A 22,986-nucleotide genomic window follows, 5' to 3' on the forward strand; every position below is an offset into this window, starting at 1 on the left:
AACTTGATCTAAATATTTGGATATGAATTTTTAAAAAATCCAATCTACTTTTTAAAAAAAATAGTTTTGGATTGAAAATTTAATTAAGTTATTTCGATCCAAAATGGATGTGAATTGGATCATTAACAATCCAATCCATAATCACCCTAACCAAACACATCTACAACTTTTTATTTATCCTAGGATGGTTATTCTGACAGTTTTTACTCTATTTTTAAATAAGAAACAATTGTTGAATAATGTTTTGTTCGATAAATTTTGACAAAAATCATTTTTAATAAAAAATTATAAAATTTAATTATTTTATTTGTGTAACTTTTATAAAAAATAAAAAAATAATTTTATTTTATAACTTTGTCAATTAAAAAAAAATATTTATCTAAATAATATTTTCCTTTTTAAACACTTAAAACCAACTGATTGTTATAAGTATTAGTTTTGTTGTTATTATAAAGGGTTAAATATTTTTTTGTCCCTTAACTTTTAGTCAATTTTGAAATTAGTCAAATTCGAAATTTTGGAGTAATTTAGTCTCCCAACTTAGAAAATACACATATTTAGTTTTTTAACAAAATTTTATTAAATTTATTTGATATTTTATATGAATTTTTAAGTTAACATCGAAGCAGGAATGTGTCAGATGATACAAATAATATAAACAACTTAAATACTATAATTAAACATGTTTAAAACATCAAATAAATTTAATAAACTGTGATAAAAAAAAACTAAATCTATATATTTTTAAAAGTCAAAATACTAAATTAAACCAAAATTTTTTAAAAAAATTAATTTTAATTTTTACTAAAACTTAAAAATAAAAAACATATTTAATCCTAAATATTTAAGACGATCTGTACGATATATGAATAATAGAACAAGCAAATAATTCTGATACGACAGAAGGAAAGGAAGGGACCATTTTGTAAATTTAGAATTTCCTACTTTACTACAGCAAACCAACACTGTTTATTAAATAGCTCTAATTTACTATTTTTGTATAAATACTGTAAACTATTTTTTTTCTCCATCAAAGAAATTTAATAGATTGGTGACCTGATGCAGGAAGGAGTTGGTGCAAGGTAGTTGGAAATTTAATACTTTAAACATTGGACAACTTATTTAACTCCATAAATTTTAAAGAATTCAATCAAACAAAAGTATAGGTAAATTAATGTATTTGAAAGAAAATCAAAGTATAATTCTCTTATATGTAAATAAAATTTTAAATAATGGTTAAACAAATATCAACCGATTAGTTATTATCTTATAAATTCAATAACTCATTTTTTAATTTTATATTCAATAATTTAATTTATATTTTAATTGAAAAGTTTAATATTTATACTTTTATATATATATATATATATATATATATATATATATATATATATATATATAAAAGTATAAATAAAGAACATTTTTTTTGTGTGTTCATATTTGTTTTTAGATTTGTCCTTCAAATAAAAGTTCTTAAATTAAGATAACTATTTCATCATTTTTATTGTTTAACTGACTCTTTAAATTTTAACTTTTGTTTTAATTTTAATATTTTTTAAGTTTAATAATTTTTAATTAAAAGATCACATATAAAATAAATGAAAATTATTACTTTTTTATTATCATACAAAATGTTAACATATATCTATTTTATCTAATATTATTAATATTATTAACGGTTTTTATATAGACGTGAAAGGAGAAGAATGGTGGCAAAACATTTTTTTCCATTTAAATGTGGTAATTAATTTTATCAAATAATTTAATGTAAATAATTATCTTTTCAAATATTAATTAAAGTTGAAATAAAATTATTATACAATATTATTAGAAGTAAAAACTATAATAAATAGACAATAAAATAAAATAAACTTTTTTTAATAATGCACTAAAATTTAAATTTTAGTTAATTTTATTTTAAGTGACTAAATATTATTGTATTTCTTAAAATAATTAAATTAAATTCATATAATTATTACATTTAACGGCATAAAATTGATTTCACGTATATAAAAAAGCAATTAATACAAATTATAGATTAATATGTTGATTTCACGTACGTAAAAACAATTGGTACACATTATATTTTAATGTTATTTATAGAAAAAAATGGTAATTGTGTAAAAAGAAATAGTTTATTACATTCATTTCAGAGAAAATTTTAAAAATAGGTTGCAAAAGCGTACGTTAAATCAGAATAATCTAAATTAAAAAAAATGTTTATTCAAATCCTATGTAATTTATCAAAGGTTTATTAAAAAGCTGTCAATCCTTAAATAAACCTTTTAAAACTTTAACCGACAATAAAAAAAAATAGACAACAATAAATATCAAGTCACGAAGAAAAATATTAACTCAAGAATATTAGTATAACTTCCTTAATCCATACTTTAACATATTATACCATAATTTACCTTCAACACTACATTAGATATATACTTAAAAATAGTAAACCAGATTTTATAATTTTAATTATAACTTTAAACTAGTTTGTCCCACTTTAAATTAAAATACATAAATTTCACTTTAAAATATTAAATTCTAATTTTAAATTACTACACCTACTTAAAAAAATATTAAATCATATTCCAATTTGAAAATCGTTCTTTGAAAATATTACATCTTAATTTAAAATTAGATTCCCTAATTTCACCTTTCTACTTTAAAATATAAACTTCTACTTTCAAACTTGCCTAACTTAATGGTAAAAACAATAAAAATATAAAGTCCAAAAAAGTTACCTACTGCATATTGAAATATTAAAGTCAATAGTTCAAAACTTAGTACCTATTTCAAATTATTAAACCCGATTTCACATTTTATATTCATACTTTGAAAGTATCAAAGTTTAACTTAAAAATATAATCTTTAATTTTAAATTAACTTCCTCCAATAAAACATTAAACCTGTTGTAATTAGTCCCGATCAGTGATAACAATATTAAATTTATATTTTGTAATAGTTATAGTTTGATATTTTAATAACCAGACACGATTGAATGAAAATAACAACGAGCTTATATGCAATTTCAATGTTTGTATTATAATTTAAATATTATATAATCAATTATTCTTCAACATATTCATTATTTCTTTTATTTTGAAAGTGTACTTTAGTAGAGCTTTAACAGAACTACCATAAGCACATTTACGAGTACAAAGATAATAAATCACGAACTCATTATACTACAAACCCATTTTAATACACTCATTTTTATTAGCTAAAATTGATTAAAGTTATAAAATCAGGAAAATTAAATGAGAAATACTTGATTTTTGAATAAATTTTTATTAATAATAGGAAACATGTTTTTTATATATATATATTGGAGTTGAGTTATGAGAAATCATGTATCATGTGTGACGTTTGATTAATCAACTAGATCTTTGATTAATAAAAGAATATGTTTAAACTGTACTTAAAAATGTGTGACGTTTAATTTTTCTAAAATTCAAGGTAATTCTGGTTCTGGTTCCCCAAATTTCAACAAGTCCCTTTGGTCTTTTGAAATTGAAAAAGAAGAAAAAAGACTCTAAGCATTGTATTTGAAAGGAATTCATAAAGATTTTAGTCGTACATCCATAATTCTAAAATCAACTCAATTTAGCCATTTGAATTGAGTGTTTATAAATTAAAATCATATTATTTTAATTTTAGAAAAATGTTTTTAAGAAAATAAAAAGACCAAAATAATCCCATTTTAGAAAGTAAAATCTTATCGATCATTAAAAGATATTTTGTTAGTTTTCCTAAAACACATTCCTTTTTAAAAATGGACAATTTTATTTAAAAATTAATTATATTTTGATCTCTAAACTATAACATAATTTTATAATTTTCGATTTTATTTAAAAATTAATTATATTTTGATCTCTAAACTATAACATAATTTTATAATTTTCGTTTAGATATGAAATTTTGATTATTTTGAACTCTTATATTTAAGGAAATATGGATGTAGTACTTTTCGTCTGACAAGGTTCATTGCTTTTTAATATCATAAATTATAAATTAATTTGAATACGGTCCACCAATTTTCCTTCTATTACTATCTTACAAAGTCAACATAATTTATAGTTTATGATGCCAAAAATCGATTAACGCAGGTTTTGGACCGAATAAATTTTTAACTAATTTTTTAACACATAAATAATAATGACTTGTTTTTCATTCAACACAATTTTTTTAATTAATTTTAGAAAAATTAAATACATATTAATTTTATATTAAAAATTAAATTTTATCAATTTTATATTAAAAATTAAATTTTATCAATTTTATATTGCTTTGACACAGAATAAAACACAAAAAAATTATATTTATGCAATTTTTTAAGTATAATAACACAAAATGATAAAACTTTGAAGAAAAACCAAAATCGCATTGAAGGATAAAAACATAATCAACCTCATTTAATTTTATTTAATGAAACTTAATTAAAATCATAGGCACAGGGAGAGTACAGGTGTAAAGACCATCCTACCCTCAATTAAGAAGGCACGAAACGGGTCAAAGGATCTACCGGAATAATAAATCTGGACGCCCATATTTTTACGCCCACGTTCGCTGCCTCACCTTACCTCACCCTTCTCTCTCTCTCTCTCTCTCTCTCTCTAAACTTGAAACGAAACCTCGCCACTGCAACGAACACAACCACTTCCTAGTGCTTCCAATTCCTCACTCATCACGGTTTGTTCCTCTTCCATTTTCTCCCTCTCCAACTCCATTTCCTTTTCTTCCATTTTCGTCTCCTTTCAATTCCATACACCAATTTATCGCATCTCATAATTACTCTGTTTTAGCTCATAGCTTTTGCATAGTGCTTAACCTTATGATCGCCCTAGTAGGGTTATGGTTTCGTTTTCTCACCTTTTATTCTCTATTTTTTCCTTCCTTTGGGTTATTTCTGTCCATGATTTGGGGTATTCGACAGCTTCTGCGTGTTCGTGTTCGTGTTCCTTATGTTATGACTTTTAGCTGTGTGTTTGTTTATTGATTACGTAACTATGCGCTTTTGATTTGATTCGCATTGAGTATTTGCTGCGTTTGGTACGCAATTATGCTTTAACTGCTGATTCAGACGGTATTGGAAGAACGAGTTTGAACTTTGCCTGTGGAGTTATTGTAAAAAATGGTGTAGCGTGTTTGGGAACCTGTTGAGAAGTGAGACGAGGAACCCGTAGCTATTAGCTTCTTGAAGCTATAACTATTACTTTCTTAGTAAATGTGAAAAACTACGTCTGGAGTTGTAGATTTTAGTACTATTATTTGGGATATTGTGAAGACTAAGCTCCATCTTATATGATAGCTGAAAATATTTGATAATAATTAGCTACTGTTACAGAGAATTCTTTGTGGTTGTTTCTAGGAACTCTCACGTTGTACTGTTTGGATCTGTCTGTCATTAAATGTGCCCCTGAAAGAGTTTTTCAGCACAGCAAACTTCCGTTTATTAAAGAAACGGTGGTAATCCATAAACTGCATCATCTGTTTATTTGTTTTTAAATTTTTATTTATGCAGTTGGAAACGCTCCTAAGTAGAATTCCTGTTAATGGCATTGATTTCTCGCTTTACTCCTGGGGTTATTTTTTAAGTAATGTGATTTATTGACATGTCAGTTTCGGCAATGCACCGCGTGGGTAGTGCTGGTAATGGAAACAGTTCAACTCGTCCTCGCAAGGAGAAGAGATTAACCTACGTGTTGAATGATTCTGACGACACTAAGGTGAGGTCATTATTTATTTAAGTATTCAATTTGTTTCAGGGAAATAGACAAGTTCAATATTTGCTTCTATTAGTTGCATCATTATCTTTTCAAAACTTTTGTTTGATGTCTGCTTTATAAATCTGTTAACTAGTTGAACTTGATTGAGATGTTTTTAATGATCACAACCGTTTCTTACTTGAATGAAAAATATTCTTCAAATTATATGGTGAATTCCCACTTTGGTCCCTGCAAGATTTTTTAAACTTAAATTTTCTTCTCAGAAGGTTAGTGATGTTAAATGTTGCTCCCGTGTGAATATTTGGGTCAATCGGGTCCTTGTGAACAGTATTTGCACAAGTTTGATTTTAGAACCTTTTCTTTGAGGATCAAATAGATGTGATCACCTTTGGAGGGCCAAATTGATGTTCCTACAAAGATCAAGATGGAGGTTTACCCTACCTTGTGATGTTAGTTTGTCTTTTTACATTGACTCAGACCCATTTAGTGGTTTGCAGATTTTGACCTTTTTTTAATATTTACCCTATGTTTTACTTTCTAATCAATCAAAGCTTCATTTATAGTTCAAAAAGCACTTGGCTCCTTTTCTAACAGGTACTTAGCATTTTACTGTGAAAGGTGTTATTGTATGGATTTTGTTCTTTTCATTAAGATTTATTGTCCTGGTTGAAATTCTTTCAATTTTAATCGTTTTCTTGGTTGCACAGTTTAGAATTGCTTCAAAGTTGTCTCTTCTCTGCAGCATTGTGCAGGCATAAATTGTCTGGCTCTACTTACATCTGTGGCATCTGATGTGTCTGATTATCTCTTCACTGGGAGTCGTGATGGCAGGCTAAAACGATGGGTATTAGATGTGGATAGAGCAACATGCTCGGCTACCTTTGAATCTCATGTTGATTGGGTAATATTTATGTTCATTTTTTCATTTTATTTTTCTTCCTTTCTATTTTTTTTTGTTGACTTCTTAGTTCTAATATAGTAGCTAGCATGTCTTTTTAATCATGGTTACTTGATTAGCACTATCTGCAAAGGATCCACTGCCTCTTCAGCTTTTTCTTGCGGAGGACATCTTGTTTTTGGTGGACTTATGTTACATTTTAATAATGCTCCTTTATATATATATATATATATATATATATATATATATATATATATATATATATATATATATATATATATATATATATATATAAGCTTTATGCTCAATCTCAGTGATGAGATAAAAAGGTGTAAGGAAATGCATCATGTGACATAGGAAAACTATTTACCATGCAATGTGCACGTCTCATTCTTGAGATCTTACCATCTTGGTTTTGATTTTGTGGGGCCTGTATGTTTAATTTTTTTGATTAAGACGAGTAGTGTTTTTTAGTATTCAGCTTCATATAGAGGTATGTAATGGTCTGAATTTGGTATTGAATTTTATTTATTTTATATTGTTGAATTCTTCATCAGACATCCTTTCACTCAGTCTATGAGGATTTGTGGTGTTCTTTTTATGTTGAGGTTTAACAAGCTGAGTTCTAATAAAAAAGATATGGTTGAAAAGGAAAAGGCAATGAAAACCCATTGGATTCTCATGTGCAAAAATTTCTAAAACTACAAGTGTAATTTTGCAACTGAATTTGACTGAGTATTGTATTGTGCTGTTTGTGTGAGATAAATTATCACTATGGTTTAAAATCTGTTTTAGGTTGTCTTTTTGTCTCAGTTCCTTTTCTTACATTATAAAATTCGTAATATCCTGTAATGTATCCTGTACACTTTTCCATTAAAATATCCCCCTTTTTTCTAATTTTTTACATTACTAGAAAAGTTCTGCAATTTTTTTTCCCCAATATATCAATGTTCCTGAAATTATAATCATTCTTCATCTTTGGTGTTTTCTCCCTAAAGTCCAAATTCCTGTTTGGCCCGTTTGATTAGCATTCAAGTTAATTGAATATTTAAATGTTATTTTAATCTTGCAGGTTAATGATACTGTTCTTGTTGGTGATAGTACACTCGTTTCTTGTTCTTCAGATACAACCATAAAGGTTTGTTGATTGCTAGCTTTTTTTTCTCCGACTAGTACTTGCTCTTCTGAAATAATTACATAATTTTTTACTCCATTTTATATCTTTGTTAGCTATGGAATGCCTCGTCCTTTGGAACTTGTACAAGGACTCTACGACAACACTCTGACTATGTTACTTGCCTTGCAGCGGCAGGAAAGAATGTAATGTACTTAGAAAATCTTATGTTTCTTAAAGTGCAAAAGAAAAATTCATTTGATTACTTCCGTATGTTCCACACTGAAACAGATAGATACTTTGGTTGAATTGTCAATGTCAAATCCATTATTTGATTCTTTAATAGTGTCATGCTTTTTAGAGCAATGTTGTTGCCTCTGGTGGCCTTGGTGGGGAGGTTTTTATATGGGATATTGAGTCTGCCCTTGCTCCAACCTCTAAGAGTAGTGATGCTACGGGGGATGAATCTTCAAATGGTATCAATGGTTCTGGCAACTTACTACCATTGACAAGCTTGCGTACCAACTCAAATGACAATATGTCTGTGCACACTACTCAAAGTCAGGGATATAGTCCAATTTCAGCCAAAGGCCATAAAGATTCTGTTTATGCTTTGGCTATGAATGAAAGTGGAACAATTCTTGTCTCTGGAGGCACAGAAAAGGTATAACGTGGCATTTGCTCTGCTTGTCAAGGTTTCTTTGTGTTTTGATGTCAGAGTTGGTTTGTTTGCTCTGTAGGAGCTTGAATCATATGAATGTTTTCTCTGACCATGGTTTATTTATTCTGCCATTTTCTGGGGTTGTCTAGGTTGTTCGTGTCTGGGACACAAGGACAGGATCAAAGACTCTAAAGCTAAGAGGGCATACTGATAACATCCGGGCTCTGCTTCTGGATTCTAGCGGCAGGTTTGTGGAGTGGATATCTGAGTTTAGTTGCAATTTTCGGTTTACATCTATATTTTAAAGTTGGTAACTTGCTTTCCTTCCTATTGGTTTATAATACATTTATTATCAAAATTCTCTCCTACTCTCTGCATTGATCTTTCTCATTTGACATTTCTATTTTCCCACAATGTATAGATAATAACTAACAGGAATAACTTAAAACTTTCGTTGGCTGTGTGTGTTGCAATGGACTTATTTAATAGTCAATCATATGGTGGATGAAATCCTGTTGGGTTTACGTTTCATTCTATGCAGTCATGCATCTTTTTATTGCATAAGTTTGTTAGGGGTGAGTTTGGTAAGGGAGAAAAAGTGGGGAAGAGGAAGGAATGGGAAAAAAAGAGCAAAAGTAGGTACTTTGGTAAGGGAGAAGTGTGAGAAATAAAAATAATCAGCACGGGACACATTTTTATTTTTTCATTCAAAACAATAAAGAAATGGGAAATGCGTCATGAAGCACAACATAATCCATTGTGTTGTGATAAGGGTGTTTTGTTAATAAACACTCCCTTAATCAATTATGTACGGCCCATTTTCAATATATGGGGATTGCGTTTTTTTCAGACCTTATTTTTATAATAAATAAATAAAACAATATCAATATAATAAATAAATAGTAGTAAAAAAATAAAGATATCATTGTAAAAATAAATTCTCTTCAACTGAGCAACCTTCAATTTTATGGAGTCTTCTTGAACTTGTGAAGGATCTATTCACCTTAAAGAAAGCAAAGAGTCCATGTAGTTGCATTGATTGGTTCGGCTATTCACCTTAAAGAAAGCAAAGAACTGTCCGTGTAGCTATCATCTTCTAACTGCTAGAATATTCTAGAAAATTCCAAAAGTTATAGAGTATTATGCTTTCTGATTTCCAGTTCAAGCTCTTTAAGTTTCCTTGTAAATCTTCCCTTTTAGTAGAGGCGTGTTTCATGTGTGTTAGTTGTAATGTTATTTGATCTATAAATAGGACCTTGTAGCTTCAGTAGAAGCTAACCGAGAGTTGTAATGTTTGAGTTGTATTCTGAGTGAGTTTGGTGAGGGAGAAACTCCTAAGTTGTAATCTGTGTGAGTTTAGTGAATTCTCCTGTGGGCGAAGGATGAAGTTGATCAACACTTCAATCGAACCACGTTACTTCTGTTTGTGATTCTTTCTTATTCTTCCTTAGTGTTTACCTTCTATCGTCTAGCACTGCAGATCTGTTTGTGTGGTAGACGTTTTGCAGTAAATTGTGAGCTATTTCCTAACACCTCTCCCTTATTTCTTTCCTTCTTTCCCAACATATCCTATTCAATTAAATAAAATGTTTCTTCCAAAAGTCAGCTGTGATTTTTTGATTTTCATTATTGCAGATATTGTTTATCAGGATCTTCAGACTCTATGATAAGGTAATGCACGTGCATGGAGTTATAAGCATTTGTATTTGTTTTGTTTTGTTTTGTGGTTGACTAATAATCCATCTTCCCTGGTAGGCTTTGGGATATCGGTCAGCAAAGATGTGTGCATTCTTATGCTGTTCATACAGATTCTGTCTGGGCACTTGCCAGCACCCCAACATTTAGTCATGTTTATAGTGGAGGGAGAGACTTTTCCGTGAGTGCAATCTTCCATGAAGATTAACATCAACCTTTTTTTTTTTATTATTACATCATGCATATATGTGACTTGACATCTCCTTTTTACGTTTAACCTGTGAACCTCATCTTCTAATGCCCTATTCTTTTATATCTTAAGTTATACTTGACAGATTTGCAAACTAGAGAGAGTAGTTTGGTCTGCACGGGCGAGCACCCTATTCTTCAATTGGCTTTGCATGATGATAGCATATGGGTTGCATCAACAGACTCTTCAGTTCGCAGATGGCATGCTGAAGGATGCAACCCTGAAAAGATTTTCCAGAGCGGCAATTCCTTTTTAGCAGGAAACTTGTCTTTTTCAAGAGCAAGAGTGTCTCTAGAAGGATCTACCCCTGTATGTTACATGCATTTCTGAAAATAATTACCATACGACATTGCTCTCAGTACTCATAATACTAGTTGTATACGAACATCTGTAGATTAAGTGTTAGTTTACATATCCAATATTAGTACTTCCTCTTTGTTCATATGACAATTAGTCTTAACAAATTTTTGTTGAAAATATTTTTTTCTTTTGGTTCTTTCTGTTCTGCAGAACTAGTAACTTTGTTGTCAAAATTAATAATTTTAACAGGTTCCTGTATATAAAGAACCTACCTTAACTATCTTGGGTACACCTGCAATAGTACAACATGAAGTTTTGAATAATAAGAGGCATGTGCTGACGAAGGTAACCGTGGTGTTTTCTGGTAATTTTTGTGCCATGCATATTGTTTTTCCTTGGTGACGTCCATTTTTTAGTGAAATTAATATCCTTTCTATGTTATTTTCTTAAATGGTTAACAACTCTCTGTATAGGATGCTTCTGGTTCAGTAAAGCTATGGGAGATTACCAAAGGTGCTGTGATTGAAGATTACGGAAAGGTATCAACTTATTGAATTTTCATTTTGTAACATGCATGACAATCTTATTTGCTAGGGAAGAGTCATATTTTCACAAACTTCAACTAAAGCTGATGATAGGATTCATTTTGTTTGTTCGTAATAGCTCATGTTTTACTTGTGCACAATCTATCTAGGTTTCATTTGAGGAGAAAAAGGAAGAGCTATTTGAGATGGTATGGATACCAACAGAAATCATGATTCCATTTTTAATAATTATATTTTTTTAGTTGGTAGCGAAACATAATGATTTCCAGTAGTTTTCTTATTCAAGCTGACTTTTAATTTTCTTCTGATGCTGCTTTAGGTTAGCATTCCTGCATGGTTTACAGTGGATACCAGGCTTGGAAGTTTGTCTGTTCATTTAGACACTCCCCAATGTTTTTCCGCAGAGATGTATTCAGCAGATCTTAACATTGTAGGCAAGCCTGAAGATGATAAGGTAATGGCTTTGTTATCGTGAGTGATGTACCTGGCTTGATCTTAAATTCCTAATTGTATTATTTTTTCTGCTAGTTTTTGGTATGCTGGAACAATTATTGTCTACTTTTATGTAACTATTAACTTGCTATTACTTATCTTCATGGAATTCATTTAAGTTAGTGGCACATAACCATCAACCTATCTTAGTCCGTCTTGTTACTCAATCTTAAATGATTCCTGTCACGATTTCTAATATAGTGGACACGGAAGTATTTAAATTTCTTTGTAATCTGTTGAACTGTGATTGGCTGAGTTCTTCTATGCACTTTTATAGTTTCAACTTTCAAGAAATATGTAATTCATGCATACAATGACATAATGAGAATGTTGTCTTTAGTTTTCTTTCAACAATAAATCCAATGCCTATTATTCTGCAGGTTAATTTGGCTCGAGAAACCCTTAAAGGATTACTTGCTCCTTGGTTGAGAAAACGAAAGCAAAGATCGGGCTCCTCAGCTCCAGCTAATGGGGAGTTATTATCTGGAAAGGATACTGCTTCAAGAAGTAGTACCCATTCAAGAGTTGAGGTTGATGGTAGTTCTGATAATGATGCTATGGTTTATCCTCCGTTTGAATTCTCAGTTACCTACCCGCCTTCCATTATTACTGAGGGCACTCATGGAGGTCCATGGAGGAAAAAAACTACCGATTTAGAAGGAACCAAGGATGATAAAGACTTCCCCTGGTGGTGTTTGGACTGTGTTTTGAATAATCGGTTACCTCCCAGAGAAAATACCAAGTAATTTTACCTTCCTCTTCGATTTTTTCTTCCTTAAAAGGTTGCTTTTAAACACATGGTAGAAGTTGAAAGTATTAAACCATGCTTGTGACAATTTGTTTATTTTGTTAATGTAGAATAGTTTCCTAATTCTGATGATTAATATTTATTAATCACATGCAAAAAATGTGGTGGTACTTAACATTCCGATTGTAAATGACATCAATTGATATATGGTTAAGAAATCAAAGGAATCTATCTTCCTATTAATTCTGTGGTATCTGTTGACTTCGAATTATTGATGTACTCAACACAATAGCTTCAGAAATATTTTGTACTTCAAGTGTCTATTGCCATGATAATGTTTGTTAGAGCAAATAGTCTTACATAGAATTTATGATAAAGGTGTTTTGTGTTTTGCGCTACACCTAGTAACTGGATCTATTTTGTCATATTCTCTCATACACTGTATCTGATATGTGTAAAGTTGTTATAAATATGAGATCCTTAGAGAGGGAAATTCACTTTCTAAAATTCATTCTAAATCCTATGTATTATTCTCAAATTGCTATTAAAGCATCTCAATCCCACTTTGCTGTCTCTGTCCAGCAAAGGAATTGTCTATTAGTCATTGTTCGTGCCATCCGCTGCCATCAACTGTCGGAGTTTCATCTTCTAACGCTTGGGTCAGATGTGTCTCGAGGGGTATGACCCAACAATGGTGTTTGTGCATCCAAACTCCAACCAACACGCCGTTACAATTGTCCCACTGCTGTGTTGCCCTAGGCATATGTCTCATGTGTCGCCTTCCAGTGGTCAGACTCTTCTTAGACCACCTAGGGTTGACTCATCGGAGCAATCTAAGCCCCTTTTCGCCCTTTGTTTTTCAATAAAGGAGCATTTAGTGTGTCTTCTAGTGTTAATCATGATTTCTCTCACTTGCCCTAGATTTCTCTATTGACTGTCTCCTTTCCTCTACCTTGCTAAACACGTCTTTAGGAACTATCTCTTTTTCATAATTTTTGCTTGTGAAAAAGGAGGCTGTGGCACTAGAGGATGGCATCCTCGTGGTAGAGGGCATCCTCAATGCATATATTTTAAAAGAATGGTCACACCCAAAAAAATTGTTACACTTTATATGGCTTTCTGGACAGGGTAGCCAATATTTTCAAATCCGAAGTTTTTGAGTCAAAGTTCTCTAATAAAGAATATTATAAATATTCCAGGTTAATGTTTCACCACCAAGCACAATCTTTCACCCATTAAGCTTGCATTTCTCAAATCTTGGAATGTCAAAGTTCATGAATAATTGATTCAGGTGCTTCTGATTATATTTTTGAGAATGCTTCATTACTCTCCTGTTTCTCATTCTAAAATTCCTCATATTATTATTTAAGCCAATGGATACAAAGCTACTTCTCAAGGAGTTGGGCAAACCCCCCTTTCTCCCTCCTTAAACCTAAAACATGTTCTTCTTGTCCCTAATTATTGTCCTTTTAGCCTAATTTCCTTAAGTCAATTAATCAAATCTTTGAATTTTCCTGTTACCTTTATTGCCAATTCTTTTGTTATAAAAGAACGTGGTACAGGTCAATTGATTGGTTAAGAAAACATGTTTGGTCTTCTTTTTCAAAAGAACTGAAACAAGTTGTTACTCTACCTTTTCTATAATTCAGTATGACATTTGGGTCTTAGTCGAGTCACATCCTTTGGGTTTTGTTATTTTGTCACTTCCATTGTATGATCTAGCTGGGGAGTATTAAAATAGTCTTAAATAGAATTTATTGTAAAGGTGTTGTGTGCTATGCTGCACCTAGTGACCTGATATCTCTTTTCGTATTCTCTTCCTCTCATACATTGTATTTGATGTATCTAAAGTTATTATAAATATGAGAGCCTAAGAGAGGGAAATCCACTTTTTAAAATTCATTCTAAATCCTTTGTATTATTCTCAAGTATGTTAAATTATTTTTCTTACTTTTATAGATTAGCAATGGTCATGTCTATTAATTTGAATCTGAGTATGATGTGATCTCAGACTAGTTACCTGTGGCTCACTTTGATACATGTTGTTTTGTGATAATCACTGCAGATGCAGTTTCTATTTGCAACCTTGTGAAGGCTCTTCAGTCCAGATTCTCACACAAGGGAAGCTAAGTGCCCCACGTATATTAAGAATTCACAAAGTAAGCTTTTATCTGTATATTAATTGACAATAGGTACTAATAATTGCATTAATTTTTGGATGTGTTGTTGTTAAGTTGGCTTTGACTATGCTTTCTAAAAGTATTGTTTGTTGAGTTTTTTGTGTGTGCAATGTAGATTCCTGACACATTTTTCTCACGGGTGCTGATGCAGTTTGAATGATCAACTTTCCCTTCTTTTGGTTTGTTTAGGTTGTTAATTATGTAATAGAGAAGATGGTGCTTGACAAACCTTTGGATAGCTTAAACGCTGAGTCTAGTTTTTCCCCTGGTCTTACTGCGTCACAGTCACAGCATCAAGTAGTTGGCGATGGATCTTTTCGATCTGGATTTCAGCCTTGGCAAAAGCTTAAACCTTCTATTGAAATATTGTGCAACAACCAGGCAAGTGATATGTTCTGTTATATGCAATCTCATTATAGTGCAGATAGTAGGTTAAGAATTTAAGTATGAATAAAGTCTGTTCAAATCCAAATATAAGTTCATCTTATGATTTTCTGTGAAGATAACATCTAATATGACAATTTAGACCCATAGTTATAAAATTCAATTTCAGCTATTAGATACTCCTTATTTAAGTCTCAAATTAGATCATAGTGCTTCTATTTGATCTGTAGTTTTGACTCATGTGTGTTACCAACTTTGTTTTCAATTTCAAATGTTTGAAGTATGTTTTAAGCTTAACTCATCATAAAAAACTGACTTATAAGGTGAGCATTTATATACTATAGTTTGGGCTTGTCTCTAATCGATGTGGAATTTTCAACACAATTCTCTCACGTTAAGACATAAACATCTCGTGATACTTTTAGGTGGTTTGACAATGGTCCGATGGTTGGGGACATGATAGGTCCAACAAACCTTGTTAGGATTAAGCTCTGAAGCCATATTAGGAAGTGAGTTTAAGCCTAATTCATTTTCACAAACTTGACTTGTAAAGTTAGGATTGTCTCTACTTATATACTGTAAAGTGAAGATTGGCTCCACTTATCATGTCACCCGTTGTCAGACCGTTGTCGGATCACGTACAAATATTTAGTACTGTTAGATGATATAATATTGTGTTTAATAGTTGGGCTCAGCCCATTATGTATTTCTGGGATTTGGCCCATTATCAATATAAATAAACTGTCCTTTGTGTAGGGTTTACACAAGGGAGATTAATCCCAAAACCCTATTTCATCTTATTTTACATGGTATCAGAGCTTAGGTTAGTTTACTACAGCCACCGTCCCGCCGCCGCTCATTGCCACCGCTTCTGCCGTCGTCACCGTCGCCTCCGCCGCCGCCGTCGCTGGAGCTGCAGTTTCGACCGACGACCAGACGATTTTGTTCGTCTCGGCCAGGCGACTCCAACGCCGCAGAGATCGCCGCCATCGGAGCTCTCACGCGCCTCCACGCGCCGCCACAAGCTCCGGCAGCCGCCACCTCTCCGTCGCGCGTGACGGCGCGTCGCCGGTCGTTTTCTGCGCCGATCAACTTCGCCTGAATCGCCTTCTTGAGCTCTTTCTGAATCTGTGGTTGTTGTTTCAATCGGAGCACCTTGAATTTTTAGGGTTTCTCCCTCTATGGCTTCTTCCGCTGCCAATTCGAGTGTGTCATCTTCAAGCACTCCGTTGTCTGAACCCTCTGTTTATACCAACTACGTCAATGTGCATTTATCCATTGACAAGTTGGATGGCACAAATTACGCGACATGGGCATCCGATATCAAACTTTGGCTCAAGAGTCAAGGATATGAAGATCATCTCACCCAGAGTGTAACTACAGTTGCTGCAGATGAAGTTTCCCGCTGGACGAAAATTGATGCCCAATTATGCATCGTCATTAAGTCCACCATTAACTCTTCGCTGAAACAAATGTTTCGTTCATATGAAACATGTTCAGACGTTTGGGCACAGGCCAAGTTGTTATACACCAATGACACTCAGCGTCTTTATGGTGTTTGTCAGGATCTTTTCAAAGTTGTTGCTCTGCAGAGTCCTGGACCCATGGCTGAATATTTGGGCAAAATTCATGCCCTTCTGCATGAGTTTAATGAGTTATTGCCTCCGGCCTCCACTCCAGCTGAAGAACTTGAGCAACGGTCAAAGTTCTTTATGTTATTGGCATTACATGGTCTTTCTGATGAATATTCCCATGTTCGCGACCAGATTTTGGGGTCTCCTGTTGTGCCCAACTTCACTGCTACTAGTTCTGCCCTTTTACGTGTGCCAAGAAAACAAATCATTGATACATCTACTTGTGCTGATGATTCCTCAGTCTTGGTCTCTCAGCGGGATGATCGCAATCGTTCTCACAAGCCGGGAAAGGGACGACCCAAGTGTGACCATTGTGGCAAATTAGGCCACAAGATTGACAAATGTTATGCTCTACATGGACGTCCTCCTCGGTCTGCTGCAGTAGTTCACTCTGATCCTCCTCCCCGATCAGCGACTGTGGATCCTGCTTCATCTGATACCGCAGGGCACCCTGCCATTTTCAACGACTTTCTCAAATGGTATGAGGAACGTCAAAGTTCTAGTTCCACTACATCTGCCTCTGTTGCACGCACAGGTACATCATTCGTTGGCCTGACTCACTCTGATTCTCTTGGTCCTTGGGTTCTTGACTCAGGCGCCACAGACCATATTACTGGTAACAAATCTTTGTTTTCTTCTTTGTCTTGTCCGGATCATTTACCCTCAGTTACAATGGCTGATGGGTCTAGAGTCTCATCTCATGGTGTTGGTACTGTTAATATTTTTCCATCCATATCCATTGATCATGTTCTTTATGTTCCTGGGTCTCCATTCAATTTATTATCTGTCAGTCGACTAACTCGTTCTCTTGATTGTATTATTTCCTTTACCAAAGATTCTGTTTGTTTACAGGACCGGAGTTCGAGACACATGATTGGCACCGGATGTGAGTCTCATGGTCTGTATCATCTTCGTCCTCCTTCACATGTTGGCGCGGCTATGGAATCACCATCCCTTCTTCATGCACAATTTGGTCATCCTAGCCTTGCCAAACTGCAACAACTTGTCCCCAGCTTGTCCAAGTTATCTAGTTTGTCGTGTGAGTCTTGTCAATTAGGAAAGCATAGTCGTAGTTCGTTTCCTTGTAGTGTCTCACAACGAGCTTTGTCCCCTTTTGCATTAGTTCATTCGGACATTTGGGGACCTAGTCGTGTTAAGTCTACTTTAGGTTTTCAGTATTTTGTTACTTTTATTGATGATTATTCAAGATGTACTTGGTTATATTTAATGAAAAATCGTTCTGAGTTGTTCTCTATTTTTCAATCATTCTTTCATGAAATTAAAACACAGTTTGGGGTTTCTATCCGAAATTTGCGGAGTGATAATGGTCGTGAATATCTCTCTCAATCCTTCAAACATTTTATGGCTTCTCAGGGCATTCTTCATCAAACATCATGCGCTTATACACCCAAACAAAATGGAGTGGCTGAGCGCAAGAATAGGCACCTTATTGAAACAACTCGCACTCTTTTAATTCATGGTGCAGTTCCTTCACATTTTTGGGGTGATGCGGTTCTTACTGCTTGTTATCTTATTAATCGCATGCCTTCAGTCTTGCATAACCAAGTTCCTCATTCTATTTTATTTCCTCACGACCCTCTTCACCCTTTACCTCTTAAAGTCTTTGGGTCCACATGTTTTGTTCATGATTTTAGTCCTGGCTTGGATAAGTTGTCTCCGAGAGCCCACAAATGTGTCTTCTTAGGATTCCCCCGCTCACAAAAAGGGTATAAGTGTTTCTCTCCTTCCCTTAACCGTCATTTTATCTCCGCTGATGTCACCTTTGACGAGTCTTCTTTTTACTTCACACACCCCTCTTCTCGTTGTGAGCCACCATCTACTACTATAGATATCCCTGTTGTGTGTGATCCTCCTAGTGTGCCCACTTCCAGTGCCACCTCGGATTCTCCTCAGCCACCTCCGAGTGTACCTATTGCGGATAGACCACCTCTTCAGGTTTATAGCAGAAGACATCGTTGCCAACCACCAACTCATGACTCACATCAAGTGCCGAGTTATTTGTCTCCTCCGGTTCCAACAACTGAGTCTGATCTTCCCATTGCCCTTCGTAAAGGTATGCGTTCTACCCGTAATCATTCCCCTCATTATGCTGCTTTGAGTTATCATAGAATCTCTCCATCTTTCTATACATGCCTTTCGTCTATTTCCTCTTTGTCAATTCCAAAATCTTTAGGTGATGCATTAGCCCACCCTGGTTGGCGTCAGGCCATGTTTGATGAATTGAGTGCTCTCAGGCATAGTGGAACATGGGATCTTGTTCAATTACCATCCGGGAAATCTGTTGTTGGTTGCAGGTGGGTCTATGCTATCAAAGTTGGCCCTGATGGCACTGTTGACCGTCTCAAAGCTCGCCTTGTTGCCAAAGGTTACACACAGATCTTTGGTTTGGATTATGGTGATACTTTTTCTCCAGTGGCCAAGATGGCATCTGTTCGCTTATTCATTGCCATGGCTGCTCTTCGCCAATGGCCTCTTCACCAACTTGATGTCAAAAATGCATTCCTCAATGACGATTTGAATGAAGAAATTTATATGGAGCAACCTCCGGGTTTTGTTGCTCAGGGGGAGTCTTCTGGATTGGTTTGTCGTCTTCACAAATCTTTATATGGCCTAAAGCAGTCTCCTCGGGCCTGGTTTGGAAAATTCAGTAGTGTTGTTCAACAATTTGGCATGTCTCGCAGTGAAGTGGATCATTCAGTTTTTTATCGTCACTCCAGTGCTGGATGTATCTACTTAATAGTGTATGTTGATGACATTGTTCTCACAGGAAGCGACAACCTTGGCATCTCCCTCTTAAAGCAACATCTTTGTCGTCATTTTCAGACCAAAGATCTTGGAAAACTCAGGTATTTCTTGGGTATTGAAGTAGCACAATCCAATAGTGGTATTGTCATATCTCAGAGGAAATATGCATTGGATATTCTGGAGGAAACTGGATTAATGAATTCTAAAGCAGTAGAAACACCCATGGATCCTAATATTAAACTTCTACCTAAATAGGGGGAGCCTTTCTCAGATCCTGAACAGTACAGACGGTTAGTTGGAAAGTTGAATTATCTTACTGTTACTCGTCCTGATATTTCCTTTGCTGTTAGTGTGGTGAGTCAATTCCTTAATTCCCCATGTGAAGAACATTGGAATGCAGTTATTCGCATATTAAAGTATATCAAAAGCTCTCCTGGAAAAGGTTTACTATATGATTCCAACTCTGATACAAAAGTTGTATGTTATTCAGATGCTGACTGGGCAGGATCTCCTTCCGACAGAAGATCTACTTCCGGATATTGTGTCTCAATTGGTGGTAATTTGATCTCTTGGAAGACCAAGAAACAAAATGTTGTGGCAAGATCTAGTGCAGAAGCAGAATATAGAGCTATGGCTTTAGCCACATGTGAACTTGTTTGGCTTAAGCAATTGCTTCAAGAATTGCAATTTGGAGATGTCACTCAAATGACACTCATATGTGACAATCAGGCTGCTCTTCATATTAGCTCTAATCCTGTCTTTCATGAGAGGACCAAACACATTGAAATTAACTGTCACTTCATTCGAGAAAAAATCCTATCCGGGGACATCAAGACCGAGTTTGTCAACTCAAGTGATCAATTAGCAGATATTTTCACTAAGTCTCTTCGAGGACCTAGAATTGATTATCTTTGTAACAAGCTTGGTACATACGATTTGTATGCACCAGCTTGAGGGGGAGTGTTAGATGATATAATATTGTGTTTAATAGTTGGGCTCAGCCCATTATGTATTTCTGGGATTTGGCCCATTATCAATATAAATAAACTGTCCTTTGTGTAGGGTTTACACAAGGGAGATTAATCCCAAAACCCTATTTCATCTTATTTTACAAGTACCATGCACGAGATGTCTAGTTGGAGTGTTGGAGATCCCACATTAACTAAAGATAAGGTGAAAATATAAGTGGGACAATCTCACCTTACTAGCCGGTTTGTGAGAATGAGTTGAGTTTAAAAACATTTCTTAACATGGTATCAAAATCTATCTTATCAAAGTTTTCATGATTACTAGGAGAAGATGGAAGCATAGTACCTCCAGATCAATTTCAATTGTGGAAGAAAATTGATTTTCAGTTTTGTGCTCTACTTTGGCAATCAATAGAGCCCAATATTTTGAACATTATTTTTCTTAAGTAAAAAACGTGCCTTTAGCCAACTAGCTTTTTTGGTTTATTTTCAGGTGCTGTCTCCTGAAATGAGTTTAGCCACAGTGCGAGCTTATATATGGAAGAAGTCCGATGACTTGATTCTAAATTATAGACTAGTTCAAGGAAGGTGACTACAAATTGCATAATGCATTAGAGGTGGGTAATTGAACCTTGGGTTTTCTGAGCCAGTATATGATATTTAATGCTTCTATGAATTTTCATTCCTGTATTTTTTGTATTCTGTAAATGTTATTTACTGCCAACTGGAAAGGGGAAATATTTATTCTAGAATAGTATTTCTTTTCTAAATGATGATAATGTTGATGAAACTTTTCTTTTAGGTTATAAAGCCTAATTTTTATTTATAATTTGTTCTCTTTCAGATTGGATTGAAGTCAGCTCTAACCATGTCTGAATGTTCATTATTGGTATCACAAGTAACTTTTAGTGATTTTGATGCATTGCATAACCATTTCTTTTGTTCTAACGAAAGTTTTACTACTAGAAGAAAAAAAAGTTGGAGAAAAAATATTTTCACTTTATGTACTGAATTTGTTTTTTCCAATACACACACATCACCTAGTGGGTTATAGGTATATGATTTATGCCGTTTCAGAAAGGATTGCAGACCTTATAATGAATTATGATTAATACTTGCAGGTTTTCTTGTGATTATGTAAAATACTTCTGGGCACGAATTCTTCTTGGGTTACCTGCATTGATATGTGGTATTATAGGAATTTGTAAATTTTGGGCCGTCATCTATCACCAAATTTGGTGACATTCTCTAGAGCTGCTTGGATAGTTTTTTCTTTAGTGGAGAGTTGTTACTGTAAATTTTGAGCTAGATCTAGCCGGCATGCATGCTTCTGCTGGACACGGCATCGTCTGCATCTGGCATGAAGAAGGTTTTTATTGACTCTATTCAGAATTAGTAGGGGATTCATACTGGCATAGTGGGGTGTTTTCAGGAATCAGGTAGTTCATTTAGATGACAACAAAAACACTGTAAATTTGAATTGTGCGTTAAATATCTGGCCATAGAAATTTTGTTAATTGGTAATTGCTAATAATATTATTCTCATTTCTTCAAATTAATCATTTGATATCCAGTCCCGTTTATGCATATTTGAGTGTAGTCAGTATGCAATGCTGATAATGGGCCAATGTTGAACGAGCATTATTAGCTGAAACTGTGAGTGTTAATTGCAGCTATGCATCATTTACTCGATGGTTTATATTTCAAATTTATACTAATAATGTTGTAACTGATAATCATGTTATTATGCTTTTATTTTTTGTATGTCTGTTGAGCGAATAAATGCGAACTATGGAAACTGCATATTGCATAGTGGATAGTAGTTTTTTGCCCCCAGGCGATGTCTACTTTTACCTATTGGTGCCTGCTATATTCTAATGCTAGCATTGGTAGCGCACAAGTCATGTATTTTGCATAGATAGAGGTGTAAGTATTCTCTCTTTTTTTCACTGCTTTGAGAGACACGAACGAGAAGCTATTACCAGTGAGGAAGACTTCTGGTCAAATAGAAAGTATTAATACTTTTTAATCCTTGTACTCAAATATGGACTTTAAAGGGAAAGCAACTTTCTCAACAATAGTAAGATATTTACGTTTTCATCACAATCATTTGATTCGAAACGAATTAATTCCTATACTCTATATTATAAAATAAAAAACACGCCTGATATTTTCCTATTCATTAGACAATTACGTTGTAAATTACTTAAATCTTTCATGCACAAAGTCCATACAAAAAAGAAAAAAGAAAAATTTTCATTTCCTCATTCGTGGGATATTGTAAGTTTCATAGATATTGTGATGATTCAAGATTGTACGTTTCTAAGAATTTTTTTCTCAATTGGTGCACATGGAGAGCACATTGTGCTGAGTACCAAAGTAACACGGTTTAATGCAGAGACCATAATTTGGCCCTACGGGGACAGAATCTTGAAAAGTGTCCATATTTGCACTACCCTCACTTATTTCACAATATTACAATAAATTGGTATCATGGTTTATTTCACAAAGTATCTTATGGGATATTTAAATTGGTAACATTAAGCTTTGAAGAATGCATAGTTATTGTTTAACTGTGACAACACAACTTTGTGGTCAATCAATGTTATTGTTCATGCGTGGTAA

The 22,986-nt window shown here is 33.7% G+C and overlaps 1 protein-coding gene across 6 annotated transcripts; it reads left to right on the plus strand.

The window, feature by feature from the left end:
- The first annotated feature begins 4,547 nt into the window (after window positions 1-4,547).
- LOC114187392 (uncharacterized) lies at window positions 4,548-21,920 on the plus strand. 6 transcript variants are annotated; one of them, XR_003605247.2, is made up of 21 exons: window positions 4,555-4,689; window positions 5,369-5,466; window positions 5,620-5,726; window positions 6,469-6,627; window positions 7,697-7,762; window positions 7,855-7,944; window positions 8,100-8,402; window positions 8,549-8,646; window positions 10,035-10,070; window positions 10,155-10,275; window positions 10,417-10,653; window positions 10,894-10,989; window positions 11,118-11,183; window positions 11,339-11,377; window positions 11,509-11,643; window positions 12,062-12,423; window positions 14,495-14,588; window positions 14,799-14,990; window positions 20,855-20,978; window positions 21,206-21,250; window positions 21,483-21,920. XR_003605247.2 is itself a non-coding variant. In XM_028075642.2 (18 exons), exons 1-17 carry the CDS (start codon window positions 5,613-5,615, stop codon window positions 20,951-20,953), a joined length of 2,307 nt encoding a protein of 768 aa, XP_027931443.1. In that variant the 3' UTR covers window positions 20,954-20,978; window positions 21,483-21,920. The 6 variants fall into 6 exon arrangements, 1 of the variants encoding a protein (XP_027931443.1); XR_003605248.2 differs by having other exon boundaries at window positions 5,369-5,463; XR_003605246.2 differs by lacking the exon at window positions 5,369-5,466 and having other exon boundaries at window positions 4,548-4,689.
- The last annotated feature ends 1,066 nt before the right edge of the window (window positions 21,921-22,986 follow it).

The sequence above is a fragment of the Vigna unguiculata genome, chromosome 6 (assembly GCF_037176805.1).
Source record: "Vigna unguiculata cultivar grain cowpea cultivar isolate G323 ecotype 2 chromosome 6, ASM3717680v1, whole genome shotgun sequence".
NCBI classification, from domain to species: Eukaryota; Viridiplantae; Streptophyta; class Magnoliopsida; order Fabales; family Fabaceae; genus Vigna; species Vigna unguiculata.

Excerpts from the sequence above, each read along its gene's own strand:
- LOC114187392 (XM_028075642.2), top strand. The coding sequence starts at position 5,613 with ATGTCAGTTTCGGCAATGCACCGCGTGGGTAGTGCTGGTAATGGAAAC. Across the intron at positions 6,628-7,696 it reads TTGAATCTCATGTTGATTGG|GTTAATGATACTGTTCTTGT; the intron begins GTAATATTTATG and ends TTAATCTTGCAG. Across the intron at positions 14,991-20,854 it reads AAATATTGTGCAACAACCAG|GTGCTGTCTCCTGAAATGAG; the intron begins GCAAGTGATATG and ends GTTTATTTTCAG.